The sequence below is a fragment of the Simochromis diagramma genome, unplaced genomic scaffold (assembly GCF_900408965.1).
Source record: "Simochromis diagramma unplaced genomic scaffold, fSimDia1.1 OVJJ01000466.1, whole genome shotgun sequence".
NCBI classification, from domain to species: Eukaryota; Metazoa; Chordata; class Actinopteri; order Cichliformes; family Cichlidae; genus Simochromis; species Simochromis diagramma.
Genome location: NW_024387287.1, coordinates 2,225,773 through 2,246,163, shown reverse-complemented (window position 1 = coordinate 2,246,163; position 20,391 = coordinate 2,225,773). Strand labels below are relative to the sequence as shown.

The 20,391-nt window shown below is 43.8% G+C and overlaps 1 protein-coding gene across 4 annotated transcripts in view; it reads right to left on the bottom strand.

Moving 5' to 3' along the window:
- LOC120716237 (paired box protein Pax-7-like) overlaps window positions 1-20,391 on the bottom strand; it is a 142,569-nt gene that overhangs the window by 50,587 nt on the left and 71,591 nt on the right. For all 4 annotated transcript variants that reach the window (XM_040003690.1, XM_040003692.1, XM_040003689.1 and 1 more), the window contains exon 8: window positions 19,633-19,900. In XM_040003690.1, the coding sequence (XP_039859624.1) occupies window positions 19,633-19,900 (268 nt within the window). The remainder of the gene's footprint in view (window positions 1-19,632; window positions 19,901-20,391) is intronic.

The window sequence follows — 20,391 nt, the reverse complement described above, 5'->3', positions numbered from 1 at the left end:
CAGATTCCGCACAAAGACAAAAACACAGAGCGTGGACCTGAAGGATCAGAATCTGTGAGCTGTTGGTTTTCAGCTCTGATGGCACAACAGCTCACAGATTCTGATGTGATGTGATAACTAAATATTTGGCAAACAGAGAAGGAGAGTATTGGTCAAACAGCTGGAAGCCCTTACTAATATTGCAAGTAGTTAAGCTAGCAAACCTGATTTAAAAAAAACAAAACACTATACCTATAATTTTTAGCTATTTAAGGAGAATATATGCTTTAATGTATGCTTTAATATATGCTTTCATGTATATTTTGTAATATGCAATAGGTTTCTATGAAGATTATAATGTACACTCTGTACACACATGACTATGTTAGTTCCCACCCAGACAACGCAGTCATCATTCCGCTTCCTGGGTACCACCATCACCCAGGACCTGAAGTGGGAGCCCACCATCACCTCCGTCATCAAGAAAGCCCAGCAGAGGATGTACTTCCTGAGGCAGCTGAAGAAATTCAACCTGCCAACACGGACGATGATGCAGTTCTACACCGCAGTCATCGAGTCCATCCTCACCTCCTCCATCACCGTGTGGTACGCTGGAGCCACTATCAGGGACAAACAGAGACTGCAGCGTGTTGTGCGCTCTGCTGAGAAGGTGATTGGCTGCAGACTCCCATCTTTGCAGGACCTGTACACCTCCAGGACATTGCGGCGTGCAGCTCGGATCTCAGCTGACCCTTCTCACCCTGGTCACAGTCTGTTTGACCTGCTCCCCTCAGGCAGGAGGCTCCGGTCCATTTGCACCAGAACCTCTCGCCATAAGAACAGTTTCTTCCCCTCTGCTGTTGGACACATGAACAATAACCATATGACTATCCCCACCACTAACACATGACCCTACGCTGTGTTCACTGTATCATTCCATGTTTGGCACTGATCACCACCTGCACTCATGTATATATCTTTCAACGTAGCACTCTTAATTCTTACTCTCATGTATATATCTCATGTATATCTCATGCACATATCTTTCCACGTAGCACTTTTAATTCTTATCCCTACTTTTATTTTTTCCATGTCTATTTAAGTGTTATTTATGACACCATGTTTGCACTGAAGCACCGCAGCAATTTCCTAATGTTGTAAACCTGCTCAACATTTGGCAATAAACCCCTTTCTGATTCTGATTCTGATTCTGATTAAGTTTGCAGATGACACCACCGTGGTGGGGCTCATCTCTGGGGGAGATGAGACAGCGTACAGAGCTGAAGTTCAGATGCTGTCAGATTGGTGTGTAGATAACAACCTGGACCTCAATACCAACAAGGCAAAAGAACTGGTAGTTGATTTCAGAAGGAGGAAGTCTGAGCTGCAGCCTGTCAGCATCAACGGGGAGTGTGTGGAAAGGGTCTCCAGTTTCAAGTTTCTGGGTGTGCACATAGACACAGACCTCCAATGGAGCTGTAACACCTATGCGGTTTTAAAGAAGACCCAACAGCTTCTCCACTTTCTGAGAATCCTCAGAAAAACAGACCTGAAGAAGGAGCTGCTGACCGTCTTCTACCGCTGCTCCATTGAAAGTGTGCTGACATATTACATCGGTGTGTGGTTCTCCAGCTGCACCACAGCACAGAGAAAGGCACTCCAGGGGTCATCAATATGGCCCAAAAAATCATTAGACATCCTCTTCCCTCCCTGAAGGACCTGTACAGCACTCGCTGTCTCACGCAGCATCCTACGGGACGGTACACACCCAGGACACGGGGTGTTTAAGCTGCTGCCATCTGGCAGGAGGTTCAGGCTGCTGAGGTCCCGAACAAATAGACTCAAGGACAGCTTTTACAACAGGCAATAGCCCTGATCAATGCAAATAGCTGATCTGACTGGCTACCTACCTGGACTTTTTTGGGGGGGTTAACAAAGGTAAAAACAGTAATAATAATAATATTTATATCTATAACAAGGTGCAATAATAATTAATGTGCAATAATAACAGTGTGCAATACAAATACACTTATTCTAATTTTTTATTACTAAGTTATTATACTGTGTTGTGTTGTTTGTGTTGCGTTGTGATGTGTCGTATCGTGTTGTGTTGTGTTACATGTAGTGCCGACGTAGGACAGTTTTCCAATTTCATTGTACTATTGTACTATGTATGACTGTGCAATGACAATAAAGAGTTATCTATTATCTATTGAGCAAAATGATCAGTTAGCAGCAGCAGACCACGATCGTGGGCCACCAACCACTACCAACACACACAACACCAAAAGAGTGCCAGCAGTGAGTTAGAAAGTTAATAATTAATGTTCATTGTAATAAAAGAACATCAGTGCAACAGTGTTGTTATGTGAGAAGTTATTAATAGTTTCTGAGTGAAGCTCTCAAAATAAGATGGTGTCCTTATTACTTGTCATGAGGACACAGTCACTATGACAGAAAAACAGGATATAAAATGTCACCACACTAATTCTTTAACATCTATTGTCACAGAACAGATTATTATATATCCAATCATACAGATTAATAAGAAGACACTACATTTGACAGACAGACACAAAGAAGTCAACAATTTGGTTTATATACCCAAACACAGAGAGGCAAGCAGTCACTAGAATAAATGTAGTTTTTAGAAAGCTGACATTAATGCTTAGCATATTTTCTCTCAGACTGGTAAATGTTGCCCCTCCCTGGTTCAGCTGGTGATAGCTTCTCTTTTATGATAGATGTTATGACATGTTGTGTGTGGGTTGTATATGTGTGTTTTAGTTATGGGGAGAAGATAAGTAAGGCATGTCAGTTAAGTAGCTTGTGGGCATAGAAAGGAAACTGTCACTACTGTGATGATGAATGAGAGAGAAAGAAGAGCACCTTTGGGTGGGCAGGTCTGTCTGCCAAAATGCCAGTCACCTAGACAGCATGCGGGGGAGCAAATACGTGTATTTGTGTGTGTGTGTTTCACAGGGGCTTAGAAGGCCCTGCAAAGGGAGCTGTTTTTTTCCTGTCAGGTAGGTTTATACCTTAAATCCCTGTTAAGCAGTCACACTGAGAGTTTTCTGCCTCTGAGATAAAGCCTGATAACACATAGGAACAAACAGAAATTCGCACGGGCAGTCATGTCAGCTTTTTTGACATTATGCACTTTAATCTGTCAGGAGCTTCCTGAAACAGAAGAGTAAGTTGTGGTATTAAAAAGTATATGCCCCCTCCTGAGTCCTTATTTTTCCATGTTTGTCACAATCTAATGTTTCAAATCATTAAAAAACTGTAAATATTAGCATAGATTCACCCCACCCCTCCACACCCCCCACCCCCGCGCGCGCGCGCACACACACACACACACACACACACACACACAAAATGCAGTTCTTAAATGAAGGTGTTAATTATTACAGCAAAAAAACTGTAACCAAGCATTGGCAATAATGTTTTTTCCCCCTAATAATAAAAGCCTACATTTATTTTCATTTGTATTATCTTTGACTAACTTTTAAATTTGTTTGATGATCTGAAACATTTAAGCATGACAAACATACAAAAAACATAACTGGAAGGGGGCAAACACTTTTTCACAGAACTGTAAATGCCAGAAGCAAGCTATTAAATCTGTCTGTAAAAAGGAAGAATGGGGTGGATGGTCATGTCCATACCCTAAATGTCATATTAGACAATGACCATAGAAAATCTTCTTTTAACTGATAGAAATTTGAAGGGAAACATCTAAAAACCCAGGACAAAAAAAACCCATTTTAAATCTTTCAGTTAAAAAATGTAAAACATAAGTAAACCAATTTTTCAGCATCTCTGTGAAAAAGGATGTTTCAATTTTAGAGAAATTGTACAAATGCAAGAAACCAGTACTACATATTATTCATGTCTGTGGGATAAGAGAACTGAAGGAAGAACTAAACTAAAGCAACTGAGAACTAGGTACAATGAGTAATTATTTAAACTGAACTTCAAAATAACTGGGTAATAGACCCAGGACCATGACACAATGCCATAATTGTAGTAGTAGTAAGCTCAGCATCACAATTATGGCAAAGGTGTAAACCTGATGAGCACCTGGATGAGCACCTTTCCTCAGTGAGAACACTGAAGATGGGTTCTTGCAGCATGCTAGTGACCCAAAACATTCAGTTCAATTCAACTGTAATTATATAGCACCAAATCACAACAACAGTCTTCTCAGGGTGCTTTATATTGTAAGGCAGACCCTACAATAATACATACAGAGAAAAAAACAACAATAATATGATCCCCTATGAGCAAGCACTTTGGCAACAGTGGGAAGGAAAAACTCCCTTTTAACAGGAAGAAACCTCCAGCAGAACCAGGCTCAGGGAGAGGCAGCCATCTGCTATGACCGGTTGGGGTGAGAGAAGTAAGACAGGATAAAAGAAATGCTGTGGAAGTGAGCCATATATTAATAACAAAAAAGATTCAATGCAGAGAGGTCTATTAACACAAAGTGAGTGAGAAAGGTGACTAAAGAATAATTACTGAATGCATCATGGGAATCCCCCAGCAGCCTATTGCACACCTATTGCAGCATAACTAAGGGAGGATTCAGGGTCACCTGATCCAGCCCTAACTATATGCTTGAGCAAAAAGGAAAATTTTAAGTGTAATCTTAAAAGTAAAGATAATGTCTGTCTCCTGAATCCAAACTGGAAGATGGTTCCACAGGGGAGGGGCCTGAAAACTGAAGGCTCTGCCCCCCATTCTACTTTTAAATACTCTAGGAAACACTGTTAAATGTTCAGTTTCTATGCCATATGTTAAAACAAGATCTAGAGTGTGATTAAAGTGGTGGGTGGGTTCTTTTACATTTTGACAGAAGCCAGTTGAGTCTAGTAACAGATTAAATGCCATGTTGAGGCTGTCATTTTTAGCATCGTCATGGATGTTAAAATCACCCACAATAATTATTTTATCTTTGTTAAGCACTAAATCAGATAAAAAGTCTGAGAAATCTGACAGAAACTCTGTGTAAGGCCCAGGTGGATGATAGATTATTACAAATAACTGGTTTCTGAGTTTTGCAGCTGGGGTGGACAAGGCTAAGCATCAGGCTTTCAAATGAATTAAAAGTCTGTCTGGGTATTTGGTTGATTAATAGGTTGGTGTGAAAAATTGCTGCCAAGCCAACCCCTCTGCCTGTGCCTTGAGGATTCTGATAGTTAGAATGCCTCGGGGGTATTAATTCATTTAAGCTAATATAATCATCCTGCTGTAACCAGGTTTCTATAAGGCAAAGTAAATCGATTTATTGATCAATTATTAAGTCATGTACCAACAGAGACTTGGTAGAGAGAGACCTAATGTTTAATAATCCACATTTCACTGTTTTACTCTTTGGTGCAGATGTGGATACTGTATTGTTCTTTTTTTATGATTTTTTTTTTATGTTTAAGTCATTTTTTGCTGGTTTTGAATTTGATTTTTATCTGTTTGGGAGCTGACACAGTCTCTAAGGGGATGAGGTTTTGGTGGGATAACAGGAGAAGAGAAGCTGCAGAGAGACATGTAAGACTACAACTCTGCTTCCTGGTCCCAACTCTGGATACTCATGTTTTGGTTTAATAAATTTGGCCAGATTTCTATAAATGAGAGCTGCTCCATCCAAAGTGGGATGGATGCCGTCTCTCCTAACAAGACCAGTTTCCTCCAGGAAGTTTTCCAAGTACCTATAAAGCCCACATCATTTTTTGAAGACCACTCAGGTAGCCAGCAATTTAAGGAGGACATACAGCTAAACAAACTACAAAGTCCAACATCGGTGTGATTGCAGCCATTCCCCAACTCTCTGTGAATGGTACTCATGGCCATTGATTGGTGGTCACTGATCAGTGGTCACTGATCAGTGGTCACTGATCAATGGTCACTGATTAATGGTCATGACAATATGCATATTAATGACCATGAAACTGACCTGATGGCCCATTGTTAGTCAGTGGTGCTAGTGTCAGTCATTATGCAAATGTGCTATTTATAAGGTTGGGGAAACCTGCAGTCAGCTGAGACTGCAGAAGTCACTTGGATGAGTGACGAAATGTTTCTTCCACTGAAAACCTTACATCCAGATGATCAGAATCAACTTTTGGGGATCTTCTTACCTGGATGATTGAGCATGCATCAAGACAGTGTAAGGGACCATTTCAGTTACTACTAACATCCCAGACAGCAGCTAACGTTAAAGATCAAGTCACTTGGTTTCATGCTAGTCATTGCAAGAGAATTTCAGAACACCAATCATACCCCAAAGTGGTTAAAAAGAGTACTTCATTGATGTTGAGCAAGACATGCTCTACCGCTTTAACCTATGTTGGAACAAAGAGAGAGAGAGATGAAAAAACACAATCCTCTAACAAGGGCTCATCAATGGAACACAGACAGCACCTGATTAAACAACAAGTCAGATGTGACCTGAAATGTGCCTCGTGTTTTTCAGTTCTGGTGGCACTGGATGTGACTTTTCTCATAATTTTTTACACGACAGACATTCCCACGACATCACAAACACAGGAAAAGCTGGCATTAATAATTAAGGCATTCCTTCCAGTAAAGTTTTAAACCTTTACCTAGTCTTATGTCAAACATAACGTATGAGAACGGCATACCAATTTCACAACCAAACAAATTACCTAAGAAACCTTTGTATCAGACCCTTATTTTCCTGATGCTGATTACAGCTGTAAGATGCTTTGTGATACTGTCAATACTGTAACATGTGACCTATGTTTGCATCAGCCACTAGATGGCACTGTGTTACTGCAGAGTATGTATTTTACCGGCGAGCAAGAAGCACCTGGAAAAATGGAAAAAGAAAATAAAGTGGGATCGGAGCAGAGATTGGTGTGTGCATGCATTTAATAAGAAGCTTGATATAAAGACAAAGATAATACATGGTGTCAGAGTAGCGGTTTTCTAAGCAATCCCTCACTGTCGGACAGCGCAGACATGGAGGCTTATGGCGTTCCCACACCGTGCATGGATTGGGACTCTAGCAACCTGCCCGAGGCATGGCGGCGCTTCAAGCAGCACGCCGAGCTAATGTTCACTGGTCCTCTTTCAGGGAAGGAGGAGGCAGACAAATGCAGCTACCTTCTTCTATGGGTCGGTGAGAAACGACGGGTGGTAATTAATACAATACAAAATACTACATAGAGTGCACTATACAGGTCATCGGATGTTCCAGATGGGCTTTACATCTTCCAACAACTGCTCACACTGTCAAAGCAATACACCAGACAATTACATCCACGCTCTTTGGTTCTGTCCACCAGTGCAGAAGTTTTGGTGCGGGATATGTGAAGACTTATCAAAGTGTCTGAAATGTAAAATTCCAACCTCCCCTTTAGTGTGATTGTTGGGCAAATTGGATGATGTCACTACAGAAATGAAATACAGTCCACATGGTTTTTACTGCCCTATGCATAGCCAAGAAAACGGTCCTGGAAAAATAAAAATAATCTTAATTTTAGCCAATATAGAAACCATCTAATAGATCACATTAGTCTTGAGACAACCTCTGCCACCACATTAGATCAATCCCTCTGGGCTCCTTTGATTGGCTCCATCACCTAGCGGGGGTGGGGGGTCATGGTTTGGTCCCGCCTTCGCCATTGTGGTTGATGTGGAGGTAGGGACAGGCTTAGGGCGTCTGGAGAATCCCTAGGGACGTTATCCCTGGAGGGCTTAACCCAGGGGTTGTGGTCATAACCTGGTTAGTGGCTCTGGTTGCTCTTAGAGGGTGTTCTCCTTGTGGCTGCGTGCAGCAGGGCTGGGGGAGGGTCTGTGCTGGCGGACGTAGGTTACTGGCCTGGTAGCCTGGCTGCCCCTGAGTGGATGCCCATGCGTGGGGGCTTGGGGTTCGGGGGTGCTTTGCCTCCGTGCTAGGGCTCTGGCTGGGCCTTGGGGGCTTAGGTCCTTGTTGGTGTGTCGCCGAGGTTGTGGCGGGTGGGTGCACGGAGGCTCAGCCCTGGTGCAGGGGGCCTCTGGCGCATCGGCCCAACTAGGGGGCTCTTCAACTGACAGGGAGTTTGTTCCATCCTTGCAGGAGTCCACTCTGCAGGTGGGGGAGAGTCATAGGAGAGGTGGAGAATAAACTTAACCTGGGTGTCTACTGTCTTGTGCAGTCTGGGAGATGATTGAATGTTAGGGTGGGTACAGTTTCCTCTGCGGTGGGGTCGGGTGGGCTGCCCCGGGTCCTGTGGGGCTGGGGGGTCCTGCTGCCGTAGGCCCTCGATCTGGATGGGCCTGGGCTCCCTTGCCTTGGTGGGTGCCGAAGGACGGGGGTTCCTACGGGGGTCAGCGGGGGAGCTGGCCCCAGGGAGGGTCATCTTGCTCATCCCTTCTTTTCCTCCCCATCCCCGGCTGCCTCCCACTTCCCGCTCCAACACACCCACACAAGTAGGGCCTTGGGGTGCGGGTGTGTCACCAGGGAACAGGGGAGGCATCCCTCCCTCTGTCCCCTTCTGGCCACCTGTGCCTCAATTTTATTCCACAACTTAGACATCCACATTACTCACACTCTCATAACACATACATATAGGGCCTTGAGGGTGGGCACGTTAACGGCGTCCAGTGGACGGTCTGTGTATTCAACCCCACCTCGGGCACTGGTGCCCACCTCTCAATTTTAAATCCATGTAGACATTGAGGGTTCTCGGGAGGGGCCGTGCTAACACCTGCTGCTCTCTGGCAGCAACACCATGCTCTCCCGTGTTTTAAATGCACCTTAGAACAACACGCAGCAACACTACACATGAGCGAGAGGAGGGAGGTTTGGGGTCTTCACACACCCCTGTTCTCTGGTGGCCATCGGGGCAGGGGGGCAGGGAGGAGGTGTTGGCCGTCCGATTGGGATCTGCTGCTGCGGAGCCTGGGGCGGTCTGCTTGCCTCCACCCCGGGGAAAAGGGTAACATCTCCTGGGTCTAGGTGCCGTTTCCCCCTCCAGGGGCGAGGGTACCTGGACCTGGGGTATAGAGTTTGTTTGAGGAGTGTGATTGTGTGTACAGTGTCCATGTATGTGTATTCCTACGTTGGGTGAGTGCTGAGTATTTGTATATGTGTGCATGAGGGTGGTAATGCATGTTTGTGTCTGTGTGTGCCTGTTTGTCTGTGTTTATATGTCAGGTCGGGTCTTACACTCCACCTCTCTGGGAACTCCCAGGCCCTCCAAAGGCCTATCTCCCCTCACCACACTCCCTGCCGGTAACTGATGCCCTCAGGGGTCGGTGCGTTGGTGGTTCTTGGTGTCCGGGGCTGGGCGCTCAGCTATGTACCAGCTCACTCCCGGTGACTACTTGGCGGGGCCTGGTGCCTGTTGCCCGGTCAGGCCTCCTCCAGGGCAAAGGGGGCCCTCGGGCCTCCGGCCTCTAGGCCTGCGGCTCGGTTCACTCTGGCACAGTTGACTGATGCCCCTCCGGTGGTCCTCCTTGGGTTCTCGCACTCTGGGGCCTCTGGATGTCTGCAGCCTGGATCTCCTCCATGCCTGCTTCATGCCCTGGGAGACAGGGCTATGGCTCTCTACATCCTCTAGCAGACCATTATATGGGGAAACCTTTTGAATACAAGCGCAGTGATCCACACAGGTGTGCACACGGGTGTTCACTGTTCATAGACATAAACTACACCTTTAGTGGCTGCTATTTCCAAGCCCATTGTGCGCTGTCGGTCCTGCTTGCTACACAACAACATTCAATATTTAGTATTTACTGCTGTTTACACTTAGTAAAGTCAAGTCAAGTCAAGTTGGCTTTATTGTCACTTCAACCATATACAGTTTAACAGTACACAGTGAGGCGAAACAACGTTCCTCCAGGAACCAAGGTGCTACATAAATTTACAACATAAATTAACAGAAAACACTAAACTAGCTAACTAAGAGGCCTAGTTAGCTGGCTAGCAGAGACAAGACAGACTGACCTAACATAAATTACAACATAAATTAACAAAGAAAAAACTTTCTAACTATCTAAGGAAGACTTTTTTTTTGTTATCAGACAGCAGACAACAAAATGCACGTGCAAATGTGCAAACAAACTTAGCTAGATTAACGTGATGGTGTTGTGTTTAGTATGTTGCTCTCTTTTTTTTGTGCTTGTTTTCTCTTCTTTTTCTCTCAACAGGTGATCCAGGAGATTTTTTTTCTCTTCTTTCTCTTTTTAAGTGCCCTTTCTCACTGTCCCTCTTCCCTTCTGTTTTTCTTTTCTTTCATCTTTCTTTCTCCCTTCCCTATCCCTCTGTCACGACCTGCGGGATCGGCAAGGCGCTGATCAGCATCTCTCCACTCCTAGCCCCCCTTCTCTTCTCTTTTTCCTCCCTCTCCCCTGTTTTGCCGGGGTGGAACTCATGGCGGGTTCACGCCCTCGGTCCACGCCTTCCCAGATCGTGCACACCTGGGCCTCATCAGACCAGCTGGTATATTAGAAGGAGGAGATCAGCTGTTCAACGCTGGATTGTTGTGAAGGCTCTTGTCAGTACACACCTAGCTCAAGTTTCCCGTGCCTCTGTCTCAGAGACTTAACGTGTTCCTTTGTTCCTAGATTCCCCGGACCCGTCCCTGTGTTTCCCCGTGTGGAGTGTGGAAGGAGTGACAGGTCGCTAGCGGAGTAGAGAGAGGCTGTTCTGAGCGCGTGTGTGATTTCCCTGTTTTCCCTGGAGCCCTGGACCCCTGCCCCTCACATCTTGTAAATTGCACTAACCTCGCACTGTCTGTACATACACTTGGTGAAGATCTGTAATAAACAATCTCTGTTTGAACGCTACCCAGGAGTCCTGCGAGTGGATCCTCTAAGTAACCCGTGATACCCTCAGTCATGTCTGTCCCGTCTGTAACAACTGAAAATAAAATAAAATAAATAATAACAACAAAGGTTGATCAAATGGACAAATACGGGAAGGCCGTGATGATCCATTTGGCAAAGTAAATCCATTGGGTATCCTTGTTGGTCTTCAGACAACCATTCTGACGACTGAAGAACTCAAAAAAAAAAAAAAAAAAAGAGAAAGGGGATGTCTACAACACATGGACCCTCACCGCAGACAACTCCCAAAAGCTTCAAACGTACTATGATAAGTACACTGATTAATAATAATAATAATAATATATCGCGCCATCGGCCCCTCTGGCCAACACCAGTAGGTGGTAGGGTAAAGTGTCTTGCCCAAGGACACAACGACCAGGACAGAGAGCCCGGGGATCAAATTGGCGACCTTCTGGTTACAGATATGCTTCCCAACCCCCCTGAGCCACGGTCGCCCGTGATTACATCACACCGAAAGCTAACCTAATCTACGCCAGATATAAGTTCCATGAAAAGATGCAGGGTGAAAATGAGGCATTTGAATAGTTTATTACAGAACTGAAACTGCTTGCTAAAGACTGTGGGTACCAAAATACAGATGAAATGGTCAGGGATTGCATCGTATTTGCCACTAACTCGCCACACGTCCGAGAAAAGCTACTCAGCCAAGGCGCAGAGCTCACGCTAGAGAAAGCTATAGATATAGCATTATCACACAAGCTAGCAAAGCAACAGCTAAAATCTATGGGCCACTCCAGGGGCCAGGAAACTGTGCACGCCATTGGCAGGAAACCGCACAGACAAGAAAATCAAAAGAACACGCTAATGACACACTAAAAACGTGCAGTTATTGTGCCGGACAACACAGTAATAAAGACATCTTCCCAGCAAAAGGAAAACAATGTGCAAAATGCAAGAAAATGAACCATTTCACAAGAACATGCAGGTCAAAACTCCCTTTGCAGACAAATACCCACCCCAAATCAGTACACACTGTGAGAGCGAACATATAAGTGACAAATGAGGACACAGATGAGGAGCAAGACTGTTTCTACATTGATAGCATCACCATAGAAAATGAAGGAAGAAATGATGAGCAAGCATATGCAGACATGCAACTTGGTTTCCCCCCACAGGCGGCGAGGTTTAAAGTTGACACAGTGCCAAAATAAAATAAATTCATAATTATAATAAAGGTCAATCAAATGGACCAATATGGCAAGGCCATGACGATCCACTTGGTAAAATAAATCCGCTTGGCATCTTTCTTGGCCTTAAGACAACAATTCTGATGGCTATAGATCCAAACGGGACACAAAAAAAAAAATAAAATAAAATAAAAATAAATAAATAAAAAATAAAATAAAATAAAATAAAGTTGACACTGGGGCACAAGCGAACACAATTCCAGCCAACATGTTCCAGACACTCTTCCCAGAGGTGGGACCAAGTCATTGTTTTGCAAGTCTCAAGTAAGTCTCAAGTCTTTATCCTCAAGTCTCAAGTCAAGTCTCAAGTAATGTCAGGCAAGTCAGAGTCGAGTCTCAAGTCACTGGTGTAAAAGTCCAAGTAAAGTCACAAGTCTGAAATTTTGAATTTCAAGTCCTTTCGAGTCTTTAAAAAAAAAACGAAAAAAAGCATGTTGCAGTTATATGCTAAATGTAAATATTAGACCATGTAATTTTTAAATCTGTGTTTTTCTCAACACATGACAAAATAGTGAACTTAGAAAATATACACAAATTGTGAAATTGCACCTCTTTAAAATGCAGCTCAATTAAACCTAGCTCCAAGAATAATTTTCACCAACAGTTCTGAGATAAGCTGCATGTTATTCTTGGATGCGCTTGTAGGACTGGCTTTAAAAGCGCATGACAAAAATATCATACATAAATAAATGATTTTATCATTTAAAAAAAAACTGCATCACCAACGTAGCCTGGAAAACATTTGCTAGTTAGATGAAGTCAGCTATCTCATCGTAGCATATTTATATGCATATTTATAATCATACGGTTCTTGTGAGTGCATACACTCATGAAGTTTAGTAACTTCCGGTCACTGCAACAAGCCCAGGTACAGTTTACCGACGGATGGGTACAGGACCTTGAAATGCACCGTGTAGAAAGTAAAGACCATCGTACATATCATAAGTTTACCAGTCTCACAAATCGTCTTCATAAATACACATTCGTTAACCGTTTATTAATATAACCTTTGAGCTCAATGGTAATTAATTAGCAGTGGAAATAATTTCTGGTAGCATCACAGAAATGTAGCAGTGACAATAATATTGTATGCTGTAATCGCACTGGGCAATTGGTGATACAAAACAACTGTTTTACCCTGTGAATAAAAGTATATGTTTTTGTCAATGTACCATAATAACAGAAGCGAAACGCAATATTGTGTCAGGACAATTCACTATTTATGCACAATAAACAAAGGAGCATAGCGCGACAATTTCTGTTCAGCGCCAGACTTGCTTGTAACCTATATCACCAATTATGTTAAGAAAAATGACGCATTAACTACAACAGCAGACTGACCTGTGTGGAAATGCTTGGAGCAGACTAACCTGTGAGCTGGAGTGTTCTGGGACGTTATAATTGGTCTTTGAATGACTGCAATCCAGTCGCCTCTTTGTTACTTCGGAAACATGGCTCGAACAATTTCTCTTCAACGACGTAATCCGATAACAACCGATCTCTTTACCCGTCGGCTTCCCGTGGCTGTCATGCGACCGGCTATTGCAGTTAATAATACAACAGCTTCTTGACATTTTTGTGTTTCTTTTTATCGCTGTATAACTGATTTTAATTGAAACCCTGCGTGCGCTAGTACCGCTTGCCACGAGTTCCCAGAATCCTTTGCGGTTCTACCCGTGAATGACGTCACATTTTCAATCTCTATATAATATGCATGTTAAATTTTATATTTGGGGTAAAATATCAAGTCTTTTCAAGTAAACCGGTTCAAGTCCAATTCAAGTCCCAAGTCATTGGTGTAAAAGTCCAAGTCAAGTCACAAGTCTTAGAACATTTTTTCAAGTCAAGTCTAAAGTCATAAAATTAATGACTCGAGTCTGACTTGAGTCCAAGTCATGTGACTCGAGTCCACACCTCTGACTCTTCCCACATGTGACACTGAAGCCTGTCTCACACAAGCTCACAGATTACGGGGGACACTCAGCGTGGTAGGGAAATGTCAGCTAAAATGCAAAGACAAAACCCGCACGTTCGAATTCCATGTTGCTAACACAAGCGCCCCACCTGTATTAGCAATGAAAGCTTGCCGTGACCTAAACCTGGTCAGGATCGTGATGGCAGTGACGGAGGAAAGAGACAAGACAACTAACAGTTCGCAGGCAATACTAGACAAGTATGCTGACATATTTAAAGGGATAGGAGAATTTCCTGGTGAATGCAGTTTCCATGTAAACCCAGACGTCGCACCCACAGTCAACCCACCTCGTTGGATTCCCATCGCTCTGCGAGCCCGACTCAAAGACAAGCTCGACAGCATGGAAATAAATCAAATAATATGCAAGGTCACAGGTCCTACGGACTGGGTGAATGCACTTGTTGTCGTGGAAAAACCCAAGACAGGCAGACTCAGAGTATGTCTGGACCCCAGACCCCTCAACAAGGCTATACAAAGACCCCATTATCCTCTACCCACCTTGGAGTATGTCACCACAAAACTTGCTGGGGCCAAGTATTTTAGTGTTTTGGACGCCAGATCAGGCTACTGGGCCATTAAGCTAAGCCACGAATCATCTCTGTTAATCACATTTAATACTGTGTTTGGCAGGTACCGCTTCCTCAGGCTGGTCAAAGGAGCTTGCAAAGAAAAGCGTCTGGACTTCTTTAAGTTGCTTGAAGACGTTTCACCTCTCATCCGAGAAGCTTCTTCAGTTCTAAGGTCAAATGGTGGAGAGTCCCAGATATAAACCTAGTGGGAGTAACCCCCCACAGAGGGACAAAAGGACCCCCTGATGATCCTCTAATCGCCTGAGCCAAGGTGTGAAACTGGGTGTGGGTCCCAATCAGCCAGAGTTTCGGGTGTGTTCATTGTGAAACCTGGCCCCACCTTATCATGCGAATTCCTGAGGTCAGATGGCCCAGGATGTGAGTGGGCGTTAAGGCGTCTGGGAAGGGATCTCAAAACTGGATTATAGATGGCAGAGAGTTGGTGTCGTAAACCCCCGCCTCTGTTCAAAGATGGTCGCTCACAGTGGACATAGATGGCTTCTTTCCTCAGGCTGCCATTCGGCATAATCTCAGCCCAGGATGAGTTCCAGCAATGCGTGGATGAGACCTACCAGGGCCTGAGGGGCGTGGCAGCCATAGTGGACGACGTGTTGGTCTTTGGAGGAACCAAACAGGAGCATGACGACAACCTGAGGGCCATGCTGCAGCGCGTGAGAGAGAGTGGTGTAAAACTGAAACACGGACAAGTGCATCATCTGCGTCAAAGAGGTCAGTTATTTCGGTCACCCATTGCCACATGAAGGACTAAAACCAGATCTAAAAAAAGTAAAAGCAGTCCAAGACATGGCGCCCCCACAGAACAGGGCATAACTGGAAACAGTGCTGGGGATGGTTAATTATTTAGCAAGATTTGCCCCACACCTGTCAGAGTTAAACGCACCGCTCCGCCAGCTGTTAAAGCAGGACAGTGAGTTTGTATGGGACAAGAACCATGACAGATCCTTTCAACAAATGAAGGAGCTGATCACTAGAGAACCAGGCCCAGTTCTCTCCTTCTTCAACCCCAAGAAAGCGCTATGACTCCAGGTCGACGCATCCAAAAGTAGCCTCGGTGCTGTGATGCTTGTAGGACGGCAAGCCAGTCGCCTACGCATCCAAGTCACTTAACAGCACCGAGCAGAACTATGCCTGTGGCGGAGGTGTGGTCCCGGGCGCGGCTGCAGGGGAGGAGTGGTGCAGTGGGCTCAACGGGGCGGTGCTGGAGATGCCGGTGAGAACAGCTGATGGCGATTTGGACTGATAATGGTTTCCTTCCCTTTTTATAGTGAGACGGAGAGGAGCGGAGACAGAGGGAACTCAGCTGGGACCGACAGCTGTCAGACTGTGTTCAGTCATAACCTGGGAAAATTGTAAATAAATGTGGAACCTGGTGATAAAGACCTGTGTGTGTGTGTACCTGTGTATAGTGCATTTCACAATGCCCAAATAGAAAAGGAGCTGTATGCTGTTCTCTTTGGCCGCAAGCGGTTCCACGAGTACATGTACGGTCGACATGTGTCCATTGAATCGGACAACAAGCCACTAGAGTCCATACTCAAAAAAAACACTAGCATCAACACCACCATGGCTACAGAGGATGATACTACAGCTACAAAAGTACAACATCAGCATCATCCACAAGCCAGGGAAAGATCCCGGTAGCCGACACGCTCTCCCGGAAATCCATAGTTCCACGATAAATCACTATGTGACGGAATGGATGAGCAGATCCACACAGTCCACAGCAACATGCCTGTCAGTGATCAGAGACTCTCAGAGATAAGAAACGAAACAGGCCAGGACCCTCAGCTCAACACTCTGAGAAGGACCACATTGAGTGGATGGCCGGATAAAAGGTCTCAATGTCCGCCTGACATCCAGGAGTTTTGGAACCACAGGGATGAGATCTCACTGATAGATGGGATCATGTTTAAAGGAGAGAAAATGATCATCCCAAAAAGGCTCAGAAAGGACATGATAGATCGGATTCATTCCAGCCATATGGGCATAGAAAAGAGTAAAAACAGAGCTAGAGACCTTCTGTTTTGGCCAGGCATGGGAAAGCAGATTGAGGAAGCAGTTGGAGCCTGCAGCACATGCCAGGAGAGACAAACTGCTAACCCCAAGGAACCCCTGCTGTCACATGCAATACCAGAAAGACCGTGGCAGGTTATAGCAACCGATCTGTTTACTTGGAACTCGGAAGACTACATCATCATTGTAGATTACTATAGTAGATTCTTCGAGTTGGAAAGACTGCACAGCTGCACTGCAGAAGCAGTGATCCGCAAACTAAAGTCAGCCATGGCCAGGGTATGGTATTCCAGAGTCAGTGATTAGTGACAACAGCCCGTGCTATGCTTCAAGTAAGTTCCAACAGTTCGCAAAGTCATGGAGTTTCACCCACACCACTACCAGCCCCCATTACCCACAGAGCAACGGCCTAGCCGAAAAGACTGTCCAGACAGCAAAAAAACTACTGGACAAGGCCAAAGCTGAACATAAGGATCCCTACTTGAGCCTATTAGAATACCAGAACACCCCCGTGGACAACTTAAAGTCGCCTGCACGGCTACTCATGAGCCAGAGACTCCGCTCCATCCTCCCTGCAACACCAAAACAGTTGGAACTACAAGTAGTTTGCCAGCAAACCGTGCGTGAGAGGAGAGAAGTCTGCCAACAGCGCCAGCAGACTTATTTCAACAGAGCAGCCCAACCTCTGCCTCAACTATATCCTGGCACACCGGTCCGGTTCCATCAACAAGATGGTTCCTGGAACCAGCTGTGGTCACGAGTTGTGCAGACACGTCCAGAAGTTACAACATAACCACAGATACAGGACAAGTTTATCACCTCCTCGAAGGCAGAAACAGCGTAGGAGGTGAGGAGTTCATTCAATCGACAGTCAACAGCAATGACAGCGCTGTGGTTTCTCAGCCCCCGCCTGTGGAGCCCCCTGATAAAGACATTACAACACCCGGATACATGACTCAATATGGGCGTGTTACTAAACCAAGACAGGTCTTGGACCTGTAATATTGTAAAGGGTGCAGGCAGATTGCTGCCCTAAAAAAAAAAAAAAAAAACAGCTGTTCACATGTTTGTTGTTCCAATGATGTCACTAAATGCATCTGTTTATTATGGTAATGATGTAGCCAGTATTGAGCCGAATGCTATGTTATTAATGGATGTTGCTCAGGATGTTTATTCTCGTAATTTCAGTTGCCTGACAAATTTTAAAAGCCTGAGTTGCTTTGTTGTTTTGTTCTTCTTCTTTTTTTTAAAGAAGGGAGATGTAACATGTGACCTATGTTTGCATCAGCCACTAGATGGCACTGTGTTGCTGCAGAGTATGTATTTTACCAGTGAGCAAGAAGCACCGGGAAAAATGGAAAAAGAAAATAAAGTGGAATCGGTGTGTGCGTGCATTTAATAAGAAGCTTGGTATAAAGACAAAGATAATACACATACAAATTCTGGCACGTCGACTAAAATTCCTGAGTTTTGTGATCATTTTATTCCATCAAATGACTGTACAAGGCCTACACCACCCTTGAAATCTCCAAAATTGGTGTTATTCCTTAAGAGCTAAATGTAACAGATTGTGTTGTATCTCCCTGGAGCAAATGCTGTTTGTAAATAAATGGTACCGGTACCAGTCCATAGCCCAGGTGTTGGGGACCGCTGCTCTAATGTATATATAAATGTTATGTCAGTTGTTCTTTGGGGAGTCCCTGAGGAGTATAAAAGGTAAATTCCAACAGGACTTAACACAGGACATATCATTACTTTAATTCATAGGACCCACTCTAGAAAACCAACACAAATAATAAGTGGATCAGTTGCATCTATTACAGCCATTAATGATTTACAAAATTTTCTACAGTTTTCACTGAAAACTCTCTCTAGGGACAACAAATACATGCACCTAGGCCTATGTCATGACAAAATAGAATAGAACTTCTTATGTGTTCTTATGTGTTCCATATTTATTCCTAACAGGTTAGGGGTTACTGCAGCTGATGGGTTATTTACAGAAGAACTCTCTAATTTGAAACATTGGCTAATGAACCTGAAGAGAACGTTGGCACAGAGACTTCTGTCTGAGTGGCTGACTAACAAAATTTTTCAAATGAAAACAAAACACTTTGTTGGTCCCTCTGATCACAAGAGTCATTCTAGCTTTGGTTCTCCTAACGTAGAGTGGATGCTGTGTAATCCCCTGTATTAGAGGCCTGTTTGTTAGAACAACTGATAAATTTGTCTTTCATCAAGTGGCTTCTTTACCTGAAAAACAGCCTGCCTCTGAATTAACAATCCTGATATAAATCGTATACCTAACTGGTTACCTCCCTATCATGATTTTATAAATACACATTCCTTAAACAGTGAATAAAGTGAAGATATATATAATTTTAAATGTTTTTAGTTTTTAACTTGTAGAATGCCTACAAAACAGCTAAGGCTGTTTCATTTTCAAATTCATGATGTGTTTACTTAAAATCCAGATCTGTAAGCACTGATGTTTTAGAAAGTTTTTATTATTATTATAGATATCTGTTATTGAGTTTTATTGATACCCATTAAAAATACTTGGTATGTGACAGGAACTTTCTTGAACAAAGGAAGCATGTGTGAAAATTAGAAAGAATGGGTCTAAAAAGTGCCAGCAAGCTGTATTCCGGCATTATTAATATCGGCAGGTACCTATATGACTGAGAAAATTACTCAGTAATAAGTAAGCTTTTATCAACACAAGTATAAAGGAGCTGCTTATTATTTTCTGCATTAATGCTGTTATGACAACTTTTCCATGCATACTGATCCCTTTGTAAAGGTTTTGTTCAGTGAATGTCAGACTGAATTAGTTTATTAAATGTTTGCTCAAAAGTTATTTTGTTTTTCCATGGCATACAGTGGCAGTGAAGGACAACTAGTAATTGTAGTTTGCCAGCATAATTTGTGAAAATAGGACCACTAAGCTCAAAGGGAAAAGCATAAGGAACTCTACCCAGGAAAAGTATTTAAAAGTTATTCTTGTTAGTTAATCTGAAGTAGAAGGACTCACTCTGGCCGTACTGACTGTACTGATAGCCGGCAGCAGCCACAGATGGGTCCATGCTGTAGCTGGTGGTGCTGTATGTGGGGGGACAGTAAGACTGGGAAGAGGGAAGGCTGTCCACCGTCTTAATGGAGGCCTCAGCTGAACGCTGGCTGCAGCTGGCTGAAATACTGTTGGATGAAGTAGAGTCCAGAGTGCTGTGGAGAGGTGAGATTGGGAAATCGTGCTGTGTTTGTGAGGACACACCACTGGAGTTACTCAGGATGCTCATAACCTGCAAATAAAGAGAAGATGCATCAGAATTTACCACAGGCAACAGAGCAAAATATCTTGAGGACCACTAGCTTATGCATAAGAATAATTCTTAATCATCCTGATGAATACCTAAGCTTTAATTTGTTACCACCAAAAGGTCATTGGTTCTCACAAGATATGCTGTCACATGATTTGTCAAAGTTCTTTCTCTCTGCAGGTCACAGAAAAAGGCACAAAATACAGTTTATAAAGTTGCATGTTCAGTGTGGTTTTATTATTAGCTTATGCAGCCAAAGGACCTGTAAGCTCACACCATGGCGAGGCCTCTTTCATCTCATCCATCCACAGTTCACAAGAACAGCTATTCCTCTTAGACCATTTGTCAGAATTTAATTAAACTTATAATCAATGATCACATAATAGATCTACATCCAAAATATCCTCAAGGTCAAGGGCATTTTTCCATTTTCATAGCATGATGTCCATCCACAATAAAAGCAAATTCTTGTC